General features: G+C 36.5%; 1 protein-coding gene across 9 annotated transcripts in view; it reads right to left on the reverse strand.

Moving 5' to 3' along the window:
* The window catches only part of EYA4 (EYA transcriptional coactivator and phosphatase 4), a 298,986-nt gene that overhangs the window by 232,378 nt on the left and 50,833 nt on the right, over positions 1 to 15,775 (reverse strand). For all 9 annotated transcript variants that reach the window (XM_049695614.1, XM_049695613.1, XM_049695616.1 and 6 more), the window contains exon 2: positions 90 to 188. In XM_049695614.1, coding sequence (XP_049551571.1) covers positions 90 to 122 — 33 coding nt within the window. In that variant the 5' untranslated portion in view covers positions 123 to 188. The remainder of the gene's footprint in view (positions 1 to 89; positions 189 to 15,775) is intronic.

Genomic DNA, 15,775 nt, shown 5'->3' on the forward strand with positions numbered 1-15,775 from the left:
TGTTTTTTACAATATATTCTTTTTAGTATGATTTTGAGTAGTCTTACCACAATATTTTTCAGCAAAACTGAGATTGAATTAAGACTTACTGATTGTTCATTTAAATCCTGGGAGTCTTCCATGTGGTTTTCTTACTTCTCCTGCCACTCCCAAGTAGAAGCAGCTTCCTTCAATTAAAAATGGACTATCTAAAACAAAAAGATGAAAACAAAGTGGAAAAATGAAAAAGTTATCTTTCGAAATTATTTGTAAAATTACCAAAACTTTGATTTACATGATAGTTGGTAATCTGTAGAAGAATTATTTTTAAAGAACAAAATTCATTATCCCCGTATCTGATAGAAATAATGATCTTGAAAATCACATCATAGTACAACTGAGATATATAAACAGCTACTCAGGCATCCTGCAGATAAGGAAAAACATCTGAGGACAGCTTCAGAGACCCAGGCTGTAATAAACACCTAGTCTGCTATTTTGCTGAGAGAGGTCTGTCATTAAGCAATTGACAGATTAAAAATTAAAAGTCTGCATTAACCATTCATTTTCTAAGGCACATAAAATTGAAAACATATAATGTGTATTTTAATATGACAGCTCTCTATTACAGGAAAATTTGTCTTAATCGCCAGACTCAGTTCTAAAACATATAATGTTATAAAATGCATGCCCAATTTTTAAAAGAGAATGAAAATAAGACTATTATGCTAAAGAAGGTATTACAGAAATATGTGGGAAGGACAACTGGTCAGTAAACTACTAAAAAAAAATTCATCTTTACTCCATATCATATATTAAAAATTTTCTAGGCAAACTGAAGTTTAAAAAAAATCTAAGAAAAATAGGCATATATATTTTTAATTCCCAGATAGAGAAGACTTATATAATAAAATCAATGGAATATAAAACAAAAAAGCCAAACACCCCCTTGAGTTCCACACACACACAAATAATCACAATTAAAAGATACATGAAAATATAAAAAGAAGTATCTCCGCAAATATCAAACTAAATGGGCTAATGGCCTTAACATACAAAGAGCTCTTACAATCCAAATAGAAAGGCACACACACCCCTACAGAAAAATGCTCAATCACCACAAAACGATATTCAGACTCACGAATAAATGAAATGCACTTTAAAATAGCAATGATACATTTCTAGCCCTTCATACTCTAGTTCTAAAATAAAATTAAAAGAATATGAGAGATTAAAAAATATTTATATAAAAAAGTGTTCATCATAGGCATAAACAGATATAAATTATTAAATGCACGTTTCAAGGAGTATTTGGTGACATCAAAAATTTCTGAGAATATAATTTCAGTGGAAAATAAGTATTCAAATCTGCAGAAACAATACGTTCCCAATTCAGTTTATTGAACATTCAACATATGCAAGCGTTTTGCTCAGTTTTACATATTCCTTACTACAACCAGGTAGGCGTGGTTTTAATTTCTGCTTTGCATTATGGTCTACAATAAACCTGTTACTTTCCTTATTAGAACACAAGACATTTTAAAGTGTACATTGTTTTATGCATACACAAACACAGAGACACAGATCAAACAGTTTTTTCTAATTTTTTTCTGATTTTCTCAAATTTTTTCTAATTTTAATTTTTAAAAGTCATAAAATGGTAATGGTAACATGTAATGTGATAGTCTCAGTAAGATACTGATTGAGAATACTGCAAAACCAGAAAAGTGTCATTTTAAAGAAAAGCACAATTTTAAAGTGCACTTAAGATGGGAAGGGGGAAGTGCAGATATTAAGGCACACTGAGGTGTTGCAGTATACATCTGAATTCAGGACGATAGGTAGGCAAGAAGTTCTAGATTTAAAGATGTCATTCTTTGGGTTGGAGGTGGACCTGAGAAACAGTGACTGGAAAAAGGCCAACTCTTTTCCTTTTACCTCACACCTCCATCTTGCTTCTCCCATTCTCCCCCTTCTCCTCCTTATGGACCCTCATATCACATCTGGGTCTCTCTCTCTGTTCCTGCTTCCTGCTGATCTCTTGCTTGCTCCTCCTATCCTCGCAGACCTCCTGATCCTTGGCCCTGCACACTGTCCCCTCCCCTGGTGACCAGGACCTCCCCGGCTCAGCCTCACCTTGGATATGGTGCACACCTTAGGATGTATGGCCACCAGTCTAATTGATGCTGACCTGCTAAGACTCAACACCTACCAGCATCATGAGCCCTTCCTCTCTCCTCCAGGAGGGAATCTTGATGGATCACCTCCTTGTGATGGATGACCCATCACACCATTTTCTCCTCACTACCTGGATAACAAATTAGCCAAATACTCTCCTGAAGGGGAGAATCTGATGTTCCTTTTCATTCTAGTAGATGGGTAAGATGAATGGTAAAAACACTGTACCATAGAACAAAGGGAAGGGACACTATATTCAGCTGTGTAAAACAAAACAAAAAATTTGTATTTGTATTTCTGAATAGAGAAAAACAGACCCAAAAGTGAAAGGACACAACAGATTATGAAAAATATCTTCAATAAATATTATAAACTTTGTGACCCTGAGAACAAAGAAATTGGTAAGGAAAAGTTAAAGAACCTTTTAAGGTACTTAAGCAAGGATGTGAAAATACAGATCATTATTTTAAATGTAAATAATAAATAAACATTTAGAAAAGTGTTCACTTTCACAGTTGCCAAAATATGTAAACTTAAGCAACAAGCATACATTTTGGATTCCTGTATACATCTTCAATAACTAAACCATTTTAAATATTACTAACACCCAGTGTTGGAAAGGATACAGTGAAAAAGCTGTCCTCATTCAACTGCCACTGATGATGTCAAGTTTTCTAATATTTTTAGAAAGCAGTCTGTCACTGCATTTTAAAATATGCTTACATTTTTTACTCAATAACTTTCCTAAGGAGTAAACTATTCCACTCCAAAAGTCACAAGGTATTCACTACAGTGTTATTCATAATACAAACTAGAAGCAGCCTCATCTTTGTAGAGCATTGATTAAGCAAATTATGGTCAGTAAGTTTAATATAATATAATTAAAGGATCGAAAGTATAATTATAAAAATGACATGGAAAGGGCTTCCCTGGTGGCGCAGTGGTTGAGAGTCCGCCTGCCGATGCAGGGGACACGGGTTTGCCCCGGTCCGGGAAGATCCCACATGCCGCGGAGCGGCTGGGCCCGTGAGCCATGGCCGCTGAGCCTGCGCGTCCGGAGCCTGGCTCCGCAGCGGGAGAGGCCACGGCAGTGAGAGGCCCGCGTACCACCAAAAAAAAAAAAAAAAAAAATGACATGGGAAAGCAAAAAATTACTGATTATATATTAAGTGAAAAAAATCAGAACACAAAATTTTAGCTATGCTAACAGTAATGTACAACTAAGCTTGTGTTTGGATATTCATTAAAAAGAAACATTAAAAATAAAAATAATTTGATAAAGAATTATATCTTTGGCTTCACATTCTTTGATTATTGTTGATTTTATTTTCTGTGTAATAAATAAAAATTTATTTTTTTACACCATAATACAGGAGCACAGAGTAAGTAAAACCAAATGATGCTAAAATGATTTTACAAGATCAGTTAAAAGCACAGCAAACAATGAAAGTGAATTTTCTAAGTAGTAGACACTTTCTCCAAGTGACCTCTGTGGCTTTCCCTATGGAATAAATTTCAAAGTCAGCGTAATCTCTTTAGGGCAGGTATTCTTCATCCTATTTACTAGTGTCATCTACAGCACCTCGCTCAGTGCCTGGCAAGCATTAGGGGGTTAACAATATTAATTGAATGAATGACAAAATTAATGGTGGATGAAATCATACATAATGTACTTGATGATGTGAACAAAAAGTGTAAACAGCCATGTAATTTAACTTTTGAAAATCCTGTCTCAAATATGTGGCTATTTTAAGAAAAATGTTGACCTGTCCTGTGTTTTTCAGGTAGAGTCTTGTAATTTTTCAGAAAATCTAATGTTGAGATTAGTCCACCAGGTATTTTCCTATTCGCCTGACCTAGCAATAAAATATACGTACAATAACATGACTATTAATACCAATGTAACCTATTATTTACTTACAACATAGCATGCTATTTTAGTTTCCTAAGGTTGCTGTAATAAAAGTACTATAGACTGGGTGGCTTAAACAACAGAATTTTATTCTGTCATAGTTTTGACAGCAAGAAGTCCTAAATTAACACGCTGCAGGTCCACGCCCTCTCTGGAGGCTCTAGAAAAGAATCATTCTTTGTCTCTTCATATTTTCTGGTGTTTGCTAACAATCCTTGGCATCCCCTGGCTTGTAGATGTGTCCCTCCAATCCTGCCTCCATTGTCACACAATATTGTCCCCGCCTATCTCTTCACAGGGCCTTCTTCTGTGTGTGCGTCTCTGTATCCAAATTTCCTGACTCTTACAGGTACACCAGTCACTGGATTAGCACCCACTCTAGTCTAGTAAAACCTCATCTTAACTCCATTACATCTGCAAAGACCCTATTTCCAAATAAGGTCACATTCACAGGGAAGAGGGTTAGAACTTAAACATATCTTTCGGGGGACACAATTCAACCCACAACACATGTACAGTTATCACACTAAAATGATTATTAAGATGTGATCAAGGTTTAAATGTAATATTTCCAGAAAGAATACACAGGAAGTAAATTAAGGATACTGATCATTAGGAAAGAAGGGATCCTCTTCCAGAAGGGCCACCATCTCAGGGCACTGGTGAAATTTCAAGTGAAATTAAAAATTAAGACTTCAAGAAAGATGTTCAAGCATAAGAGAATTAAGCAAAAACTAGCCTTTTTCTGTTAACCACTGGTTCAGAATCTATTTAATGTTCCAGTTGGGGAGCTATTTGCATCAATGTTCCATGTTATAACATAATACTTCGCTTTATAATTCCGTAAAATTGAGATTAATTGTCACTTAGTTTAACTGTAACATGAATTTCTTTCTTTGCCAAACACACTAAAGTACTAAAATATTATGAGCCTGGTGGTTTTATATTATTGAACCAAGTAAAACTACTGGGCTAACTGCAGACACAGTATTATTTTACATCATAATTTAGCAATGGTTGTTCTGCTAAATCCTTTAACATTTAGTTTTCACAAGTATATGAGAAAAAGACAAGAACCCTCTTTGAATCAAGTAAGAGAAGTATTACCTCTTAATAAAGATATAAAATTAAGGTATAACAGTAACCTCATGCCGTTTTATGAGGCAATAATCTAGTTCCTCCGCTCTACTTCAAAGCCATTCCCCCAGAAAAGGTGAATTTCAAACAGGAATAATAGCGACCTCACCCATTCCGTGTTAGATGATTTCTTCTGAAGTTAGGTTTTCAATACACAGAAAATTGGTCATATCCTTTGCTTGAACTCTGCTCTAGGCATGAGGTGTCTCTTAGAATATCAGAATAAAAAAATCAACAATTCTTCAATTTAAATAGTTAATGAGATTTACACATCAAAAATGTTAAAAACAATTCTCAGAAATGGCAGGAAGTACTTAGGCTGGATCCAGGTGGTAGAGACAGCAAAGGACCCTGTGCCTTCAAGAAAGAGAAGATGCTGAAGTCGGAGGAGTTTGGGGAGTCCGTGTGATAGAACCCTAATCCTGTGTCTTTCTAAGCAAACCATCAGTAAAAATTCGATTGTCCAGGCATGCTTTACCCTGGCTGAATAAACGCAAACCTGAAGGTGGAGTGGGTGGTGCTCTCTGTTCCAGGGCTGGCATGGGATGAAGAAGCTGTACAACCAAAAACTACACCTCTGATTACGTACACATGTGGCAAGGCCGTCCACTGGTCTTTAAAGCTGAACACCTGGGCTTTGTCATCCACTCCTTGACCGCTACTCTCCACATTCAATAAATGACCTATTACTACCTCATAGAGTTCACTCAAATCTCTCCATGTTTCTCTCCTTACTGCTACCATAGTAGTTCAAACCCTCGTCACCCCTGGACTGGAGAAGCAGCCTCCGAAGGGTCCTCTAGTTTTGTTCCCTGAACCTCATTTTTTCACAGTGCAGTCAGAGTGATAGTTTTAAAATAAAGATATGATTTTACTCTCTTAAAACAATTCAGAGGTGTACCCTTTCCTTGGGATAAACCAGAAATCCTTTCATTGGTCCTACCTGCAGCTATGGCAGTACATCTCTCTGCCAAAATGCCCCATAACAAGTAATCAGAAGTCAGATGCTTTTGCTCCCTGGGGCCATGGACCAAAGTGGGAGTTCTGAGGAAGACCTCCACCTTCCTTCTCCCTGTGGTCGAGGCCTTATTCCACTGTCCTCACCATCCCCTCACTCTTCGCTACCATCACACTGCGCTGCAGCCCAAGACTGGGAATTCCACCGGGAGTCTCCTGTGAGGGTGCTTACGCAGTAGAGGCTATGTTTGCTTCTTGCCGCTGTGCAAAGAAAAAAGAAGGGGGAGGGGCTTCCCTGGTGGCGCAGTGGTTGAGAGTCCGCCTGCCGATGCAGGGGACACGGGTTCTTGCCCCGGTCCGGGAGGATCCCACATGCAGCGGAGCGGCTGGGCCCGTGAGCCATGGCCGCTGGGCCTGCGCGTCCGGAGCCTGTGCTCCGCAGCGGGAGAGGCCACAGCAGTGGGAGGCCCACGTACCGCAAAAAAAAAAAAGAAAAAAGAAGGGGGAAAGAGACTACATTCCCCCCACCCATGTTCCAAATGTCTAGTCTATTCCTAGGGAAAGATGTAAAGATTGCAGGCCATCCAAACTCTTGTTCTAGCCCCTGTGCAGACTCTGCAATGGGGACAGAGGTGTGTGGACAGTCCCATCCGTAACCTCTGACACAGCCCCCTTTTAACCCAGGTGGGAGCTGTGGAGCATTTATTACACGTGCAGAGTTTCCTGGGCCAAGGGAGGTGTCACTCCATCGTATTCCATCATTCAGAACAGCTAACCTACTGTTTGACTTGCAGATTATCAAACTGCAAGTTAATTTTCAAAAACATTTGTGTACCAAATTAAGGCTTGCTTGCATGGGGTTATATATACGCCTATTACACTGACCCATATTCAGCTTATAACACACTAGGTCCCCCAGGGCTTTCCGAGTGACACCAAATTACCTCAGTCTAACGACTCGTCACAATCTTTTCCAATGGCTTGGGATGTGGGCCTGGGAAAGTACCAGGCTAGTCCTCCTTCAGTGGTAAAATCTCTAGGACATAGAACTTGGGAGCTCTTTACTGCCATGAGTAAAAAGCTGATCTGCTAGGGAGAGACAGAGAGGAGCTGACCCAGAAAGAGAATCAAAAGCGGGAGACGGCAAGAAAGTCCTGGCAGAATTGAAGTCCCTGGATCCTGTTACTCCTGAAGCCTCACTGTCTCTCTTGCTCTTCCTGCTGGTTCGTTGTTCAATTCTTCCTTGGATTCCATGAGCGATCCTCATAATCTTCAATTAAATTCTCTCCTTTACTATGCATATTGTCTCACAGAAAACTGCAATTGTATAAGAAGTCTAACAACTTATATTCCCATTACATTCTTGAGATATTATAGCTGGGATCAACTGTCAATAAGGGCATTGCTTTCACATCCTCTGCACCAAGATCCCATCATTTCCCTACAAATTTCATTAATGGGTCTGTAAAGCTGGGTCAGGCACTGGCTGGTTTCAACTGCTCAGGCAGCATGCCAGAGAGGGAAGCCAACAGCACAAAGAACACCTAGCTCCAATTCTATGGCCATCTGTTCAGAGAGGTAAGATGGGCATTCTGTGACCATGCACATGACTCTTGTCCCTGCTTATACAAAAGGAAAACAGCAAAGGTGTCCAAGAAACAGATCTGGGTGAACAGTAATGCCTGACTTCAATCGCCTTAAATGAAGCCAAGCTACAAAGTAGATGCTGAGCTATTTTTGAACTGTTTACAAAGATAGGGCATGGACTTTGCAAAATGGTCCATTTAACACAAAATGTTTAAAAATAATGTGGTTAATTTCTCATGCTAAAAAATTATAACAAGCTGAATTTCATGATAATCATCTGGGTCCTTAGTGATAGGTGTATTTGATAGCAGTAATCTTCCTGGAATTATAAATTAGCATCACTTGGTTTTTGACAATAAGGGCCAGCCAAGGTTTTCTATTTTGTTTGTGTCTGCTAACTGTTGATGGTTGACTAGTCAACTTAGAAAACATAGACGCAGTTGTAACCAGCTGGTCTCAGAGAAACATCTAAAAGAATCCTGAGCTCGGGCAACTTTTGTTACACCTACAAACTCAGACCGACTCTGTAAACCTACTTTCCTTTTCGCGTGTTGCCCCTGTTGTTCCTCCCAAACTACACTTCACACTGACTCTTTCTGTATTCACTGTTAATAGTTCATCTAACTGGCTCTCCTGTAGCCTGGCAGAAAAAAACACCTGAGCCCTTCTTTATAAACAGTCTGATTTTTTCTCAGCCATAAACCTCTCTTCCATATCTAGGAACACTTTCTGATGAAGAATATAGGACCACATGCATTACCGAACACACATCTGCTGCCTTTACACACTTCTGGAGAAAAATGTGTTGCAAATTTAAAAGAATTGAAGAATACATCTACTAAGTTTAGTATTCAACTCTTGAAACCCTAGAAATCTAAAAACTGGCTTGCTGGATGAAATATACATTTAGTGATTCCTAGTAAAGACTTTTGGACTAAAACAAGTCTATACGTGAGTCCTTGCTTTACTACTGGATAACTGTATGGCCTTGGGATAGTTCATCAATACCTCCAAATATCATTCTCTTCATCCATAAAATAGAGACAATAATAATAACTGCATTAAATTTTGTGAAGATTAAATAAAATCATGTATTTTAAAAATGTAAGCCATTTACTTGTGACAGTGGAAGAAAATTTCTGCTTTTTTATTCATTCTTCATATAATGAATCAAAATATTTTAAGTTTTTGCCATACTGTGGAATTGTACCTATGCAATTTCTGTGAAAATGATTTTTAACTCTGTTCAATTAAGAATATTATACTAATCAGTTATTTTCAGAAACTGCATGAACTATCTACATATAGGTAGTTAGTAGCCAAAGTCACCAGTCTTTAACAAATTCTCTGAACTCACATTAATTTGTAAAAATGAACAATTATTTGATTTTTGATATTTTGATCAAGCGATTAGCCTTCACCCCTTTTGAGTTTGCCATTCTACGTAGCATCAAAATTGTGAGTGGTTTCTTTAGCACTGAGAGATTGATGCTTCCAATAACAGAATTATCGATGAGCATGTGAAAGAGAAGGGCACACATTTCCAGAAAAGAAAGCAAGAGAGGAATGGACATTCAGAGTGAATAGGATGCTAAGAAGTTCTTAGCATCCTAAGAATTGGCAAAAGCAGGAGTAAAGTGCTAAATATTAGTGAATAAATACAATCTGTTGTTACTGTATTTTGATATCTTTAAAACACAAAAAAAGAATGTCAAATGTGATATAATTGCAAAGAAGCTTGTCATGGGATAGAGCCTTTGGGAGAGAATAAAAGAAATAATTATTTGAGACAAATCAATACCTCAGCCTTGCACAAATGTAAATTCTAAATAGTTATTACGTTCCTACCATGGAAACCTCAAGCCAAAATATTAAAATCAAGACTGATCCGGAGGTTTGAAATCCCTAGACTGCAGGGGAGCAAATGAAAAATTGGTCCATAGGCCACAAAGGATTCTGAGAGAAAAATTCATCAAAAGTGATAAGCTACATCAGGAAACAAACACCACAGAGACAACAGATGCAACAACAGGGGGACTGGAATCCAAAAATTTGAGATTAATGACAGTCTGAACAGTATCACATAATAAGTATGCTTAAAACAATTAAAGAGACAGAAGAAATAGAAACAAAATAGAAAGAACCCCAAATTACAAGAAGTAAATACACAAATTTGGAAAAGAACCATAAAAGTGTTTTTAAAAATATATCCATTGAAATTTCAAAACAGAAATGAATGAATTAAACAGCAGATTAGATTCAGCTAAGGAAACAATTTGTGAAGTAGAAGAAAAAACTCAGGAAGTATCCATCCCCACAGAGGAAATTAATGAAAACAAAAACAACAGCAGCAACACAAACATATCTTTTCCTCTCAAATCTTATATATCACCAATTTCTCAGGAATGAAGGTGTGACACCTGAAAGTCCTATTTTTTTTTATTTTAAGGGTAGACTATCCAATGTATAACAAAGTAAACATGAGAGATATAAAATATAGCAGTAACTTTGACTTACTGAAAGACAAGTTACATGCTTGAATTGTGTCTATAGTAAATAATAGTTAAGAATTTAATTAAATATAATGCTATTTGCCTTCCTAAAATTTGGGACACCTAAGGAGAATTTTATTCATCTAGATTTTTTAATTGAGGCATCCAAGAAAGTTTGAATACCTTCTTTTCTCTCAATAAATTTCCCTATAGCATTGCAGTATAAAAGCATCCACTGACTTTGTAACTGCATTAAGAGTAGGATCACATTTACAAAATCTGCCATTATAGCTTCTAGAAATCCAAAGAATTTCCTAAAGGCTAAAGCTGAAAGAATTCATAAAATAATATCTCAAATATATTTGGTGTTGCTCTTCAATTCCATGTTTTGCTTCCCTGCAATGTTTTGAATTTAAGGGCAAACTTAGAAAGAAAGAAAGAGAGAATATGAATGAAATCCATAGCAGCTTATTTCTTTGTCTTGGGATATGAGGAGTATACAAGTAAGTAGGGTTTAATAGACTGATCATATGAGTTTTTAGGTACAATACTTAAAGCTTCTTAGCTCCACTGAATAGAACCATCTACTTCTCTTTCCTTCTATCAATTCTTCCTTATTAGTTTAAAAAAATCTACCTTTCAGAACTTCTACTCTGGTCTGCCCACCAGAACCACAAAGCAGAAACTGAATCCCGCTTTCATATGTATAGCAGGCTATTAGATATTAAGAGAGTGCTATCATTCATGTCACCCCTAAATCTTTTTTTCCTCAAGTTAAGCACCCCTAGTTAATAAGACTGCATCTTTAATTAAAAAACTCTTTGTTTCCCAACGGGAATTAGGGAGCAATTCAGTCAGCCACAAAAGCATATCTGCATAGGAAATGCATTGAACAGAAGGTAGATATGAAGTAGGTCACAGTACATCATTATTTTAAATTATAAATTGACATTAAATCAATACAGATCAGCATTAATGTATAACAAATATTACATTCATACCCAGACAAAAAATGGAAAGGAAATCAAACTAGCTGAAATGGAAATTAATAACAATAAATTTTCAAAGCTGTAAGAATGCTCCTTTGAGAAAGGCCCTAGGGGTTTTATTTGTTTGCTGGTTTGTTTAAGACTGAATTATTCTCTGGAAAAATTAAAGAAGAAAAAGAAAGACTAATGTTTAAACTGCAGGAAGGTTGGTTTGCCTAGGACTTGGCCATACCTGAGCCTGTTTGTAGAATCTACGGGTTTGGTTCCCATGGCTCCAAGTGCCCTTGGGCCTCAGGACTGTCTTGGGAAAGAACTCTTCCACGGGAAGAGCTGGTGAGCCATAAAGCTAGAGCCAAGTCTGAGTCCTAAGTCTCAGGGCTGCAAGAAAAGGACAAGAAAACAAACCAATCAAAAATGTGTTAAGTGAACTCTCTGGAGAAAAGATGAAGGACAGATGGCATCCCTCTGTCCTTTGGATTCTCTGTTATAGGGTGCTGTGCAGGGGGAAGATGCAATACTTTGCTGATTTGAAGCTACCTGTGGCACCAGCTGTTCCATCAGGGAGAAGTGAGGTCTGACCCAGAGAAATACTATTTGCTTTTTTAATATGACAAAGGGTGGAGAAGACAAAAAAAAATGAAGCGGGTGAAGAAAGCTCGGGAAAATACTGGTTAAATGAGTATGAAAAAGATCACAATGAATAGGAATTTAAAATATGAGACTTGAAACTCAGGAAGATGAGAGAGGAGCAGAATAATCAGCCCCCTCCTGATTAAACCAAATATAAAGACACCGGTTATAAAGATGTGGACGCTGGTCTTTCTGTACTTTTGATGGCTGTTGTGGTTTCTCCTGGTCATTACCCTGCTCCAGAGCTACCTGGAGCTTCCACCAAGCTCTTGTTCAAACGCTTGAACAAACTATATTAGCCCTGAAGAAGCATCAGATGCTTCTCATAGACACTGCTGTGGCCTGAATATAGACAATCCAACTTAGGTTTTAATGCCTTAATTTTTTTTTCATAGTCATGAAAAAGAAAAATATAGTGAGTTTCTTTAAATAAAATATCCAAGATCTATAAATGCACAATATTATTTATAGTCCCTACATCAAGACTGTATCTTGCAAAAACATGGTTCCCTGTATAACGTATGAATGAATGAACAAATAAGTAAATAAGGAAACACTCCTAAGGCACATGTCAGGAAATAGAAAACTTTAATTTCATGAAGTTTCAGACTGAATCAGGCAAACAGAATCGTAGATTTCCACGTCTGCCATGATTCAGTGTATGGCTTTGGGAAAACCTTGTAGTTTCTCCATACTTCAGCTTCTCACCCTATAAAAGGAGTATATGCCTTGAAATTTAATTCCCTCACAGCAGTGAGAGTTTTGATTCAACATTTATAAAAGGCTTTTTAGCTTCCCAGATTAACAGGCAAAATACTGTGGTAGCTGTATAATCCACTTTCCAAAAAGTATAAAGGTAACTGGTCAAATCTGATGTAAAATAATACTTGACTTGAGAAACAAATACCAGTCATATTTATTACTTCTCCATTCTGTTTTCTAAGTAATAAAAATGATTTCTAACAGAAAAGGTATCAAATTAATATTCAAGCCAGTTGAAGTGTTATCATCGTAAGCTTACCTACGTTTGGGAGAAGGGGAGTTGTTTTATTTTTCCAGACTGTCCCGCGTGTTTATATGGTAAAGTCAGGAATGCTGGGCATGGTTTTGAAGGCCTCTAGCGTATTCGTTGGTTTCTGGCATTCTAATGCACTCTACTCTTATAACCATAAAAGTACTCTTGAGTGCTTCTGGAAATATATAACAAATGCTTAATCAATTTAAGAGTGTTTTAACTGCATACATGAAATTTCTTGGGAGGAAAATGTTAGCTATTCTACACACATATAGTACTTAAGTTAGCAAGAGAGTTCCTTCTCAAAGGCACAGAGCAGTTTCCCCATAGTAATATAATTTTCAGTTTTATGTGCCTAAGTCCTATTGAATCCCTTAGAATAACAGGAAATTCTGCAGGAAGAAAAAACTCACAAAAATTGATAGCTATATTTACCCAATGCTGGAGGAATAAGTTAGCTATTTTGAGTTGGATTACTCTTTTAAGGCACTAGATAACCATTAAAGGTTAGCCAGAATCTTAATTAACCAGAAACTATAAGAACTGAATATTCTGGAGACAGACTTTTCTACATATAAGACTCTAACAGTAAAGCCAACTGATTAACATACTTCATTTTAAACTTTATGTGTCATGATACTTTAGCCAGGACTTGAGTAGCAATTCTCTGGATTTTGATGCTTTCACTTTAATGTTCACATTAAACAGATTATGACATTTCCCAAATTTACAAATCAGAACACTGATAAGATACAGTTGGTATTTTGGTAATATTTAATAACATTCAAAATGGAGTGATCTCATTTATAGTAATACAATGTCTATGCCTTTCATCTACATGTTTAAAAGCTATAGTAATATATGTAAGGTGCTTAGAACTGTACCTGGCACATAGTTGGCTCTTAACAGAATAATAACATACAATTCCTCACAAAATTCTCAACAATATCAGTGTTTCTCTTAACAATTCTTATAAATATTTTATGGTGCTAAGTAAAAACATGTCATGAATATTATATACACTGAGTTTTTTTCTTCCTACCAAGTGGTTTAAGAACTATGAATATATATAATAATCATTCATGTAACGGAGTAGTAACCATTCTTAAATGAGATATTAACTACATATAACGTAGATTTGTTATATATGTGGTTAACAGAATTATTTGCTCTTATCAGTGAACTCTTCCAATTAGTGTGTGAGTCTCATTATTAACCAGACCACAAATAATTACAGTGTCAACTTAGCATAAAATTTTGCCCTTGGCTTTTATGAGAAAAATGCAAGCATCATCACAGGGACACAAGGTGTTACCACCTTTTTGAAAAGTATTTTGGCACCATTTATGCAAGCTGCACACACTCTTTCGTCTATTATTCCTACATCTAGAGTTTTACCGACAGGAATTTGGGTCAGATATCTAAAAAGATACATAAAAATCATGATTGCAGCAGTCTTTGTAATAGTAAACACCCGCAAGCAACCTAAATATATACCAGGAAGGGAACAGTTAAAGTATAAAACATATTCATACATTAAACAGAAGTACCCCAAACTATATGTAATGATATGAAAAAATACCCAAAATACAGCCAATCAAAAGCAAGCTTTAAGACAACTGATGATCCATTTTGGCCTAAAATGTAAAATAAAAATAAATTACATCCCCAGAAAATTCTTACATTTACGCATGTATAGGAAAAAATGTCTGAAAGGAAGCACGCTGAAGTACAACAATTTGCCCTGATTTGTGGGATGTGGAAGAGATGGATGAAGTGAGGGATATCAACTTATTTTAAATATATCTGTCATTTTTTAAAATTTTATTGAAGTATAGCTGATTTACAATATTGTATTAGTTTCGGGTACACAGCAAAGTGATTTGGAGATATATATATATATATATATATAGCATTTTTCAGATGCTTTCCCACTGTAGTCTATTATAAGATATTGAATATAGTTCCCTGTGCCATACAGTAAATCCTTTTTGGTCATCTTTTATATAACTATATCTGTATTTTAAATTTTTTTAGGCAAGTATAACATACACACAGTAAAATATGCAAATCAAAAGTTGACAGCCGATAAATTTTTATTACATCTACACCCCCATCTCACCATCAATCAGATCAAGATAAAGGGCTATATCAGCATTCCAGAAGCCTCTCTCCTTACCTCTTCTAGTCAAGCCCCTCAAAGGCACCTCCTATAATATCTGTTTCAATATGTTACACAAGATATAGATGACTTTTGTTTAAAAAAAAGATTGATTAAAAACATCTTGCTTCAGCATTTTTTTTGAAGAGCCCTTTTTTGAATATTAAATATGCTCAACAATTTATTCAAAGAAATCAATTCAATATACGTAAACATTGAGCATTTTCAGTGTCTTTCTGGTATAAACTCAATTATTCCTCACAACAATTCCACGAGGCAAGTACTATTATTATTCCCTGTTGACACATGCTGCAACTATGGCTAAAGCAGGTCAGTAAATAACTTCTCCAAGGTTACACTGCTGATGAGTGGCAGACCGGAAGGATACATACAAAGGCAGTCTGATTCCAGTATTTGCAACTCCTTGTGGAATTCAAACAAAGAAAAATAAAGGCAGCAAGTTGTAGAGGTGGCATCACTAGGGTGTCTTACAGCACAAGGTTCTCTTTTTAGCTTCCTTTTGACTAAATCACTTAACGTCTCTAATCCAGTATTCATCTGCAAAATGGAGAGTTAGGCTAAATTCCTCTCCTGATCTGATTCTCTGATAAATAACGTGACCTACGAAAACATAGAGCAAATAGGCTTCATCACGATTTAGTACAATCACATACTGCATTCAGAAATGACTCATACGAGGAAATAAAACCACAATTTTTGAAACTATTGGAAACAATC

The sequence above is a fragment of the Orcinus orca genome, chromosome 12 (genome assembly GCF_937001465.1).
Source record: "Orcinus orca chromosome 12, mOrcOrc1.1, whole genome shotgun sequence".
NCBI lineage: Eukaryota > Metazoa > Chordata > Mammalia > Artiodactyla > Delphinidae > Orcinus > Orcinus orca.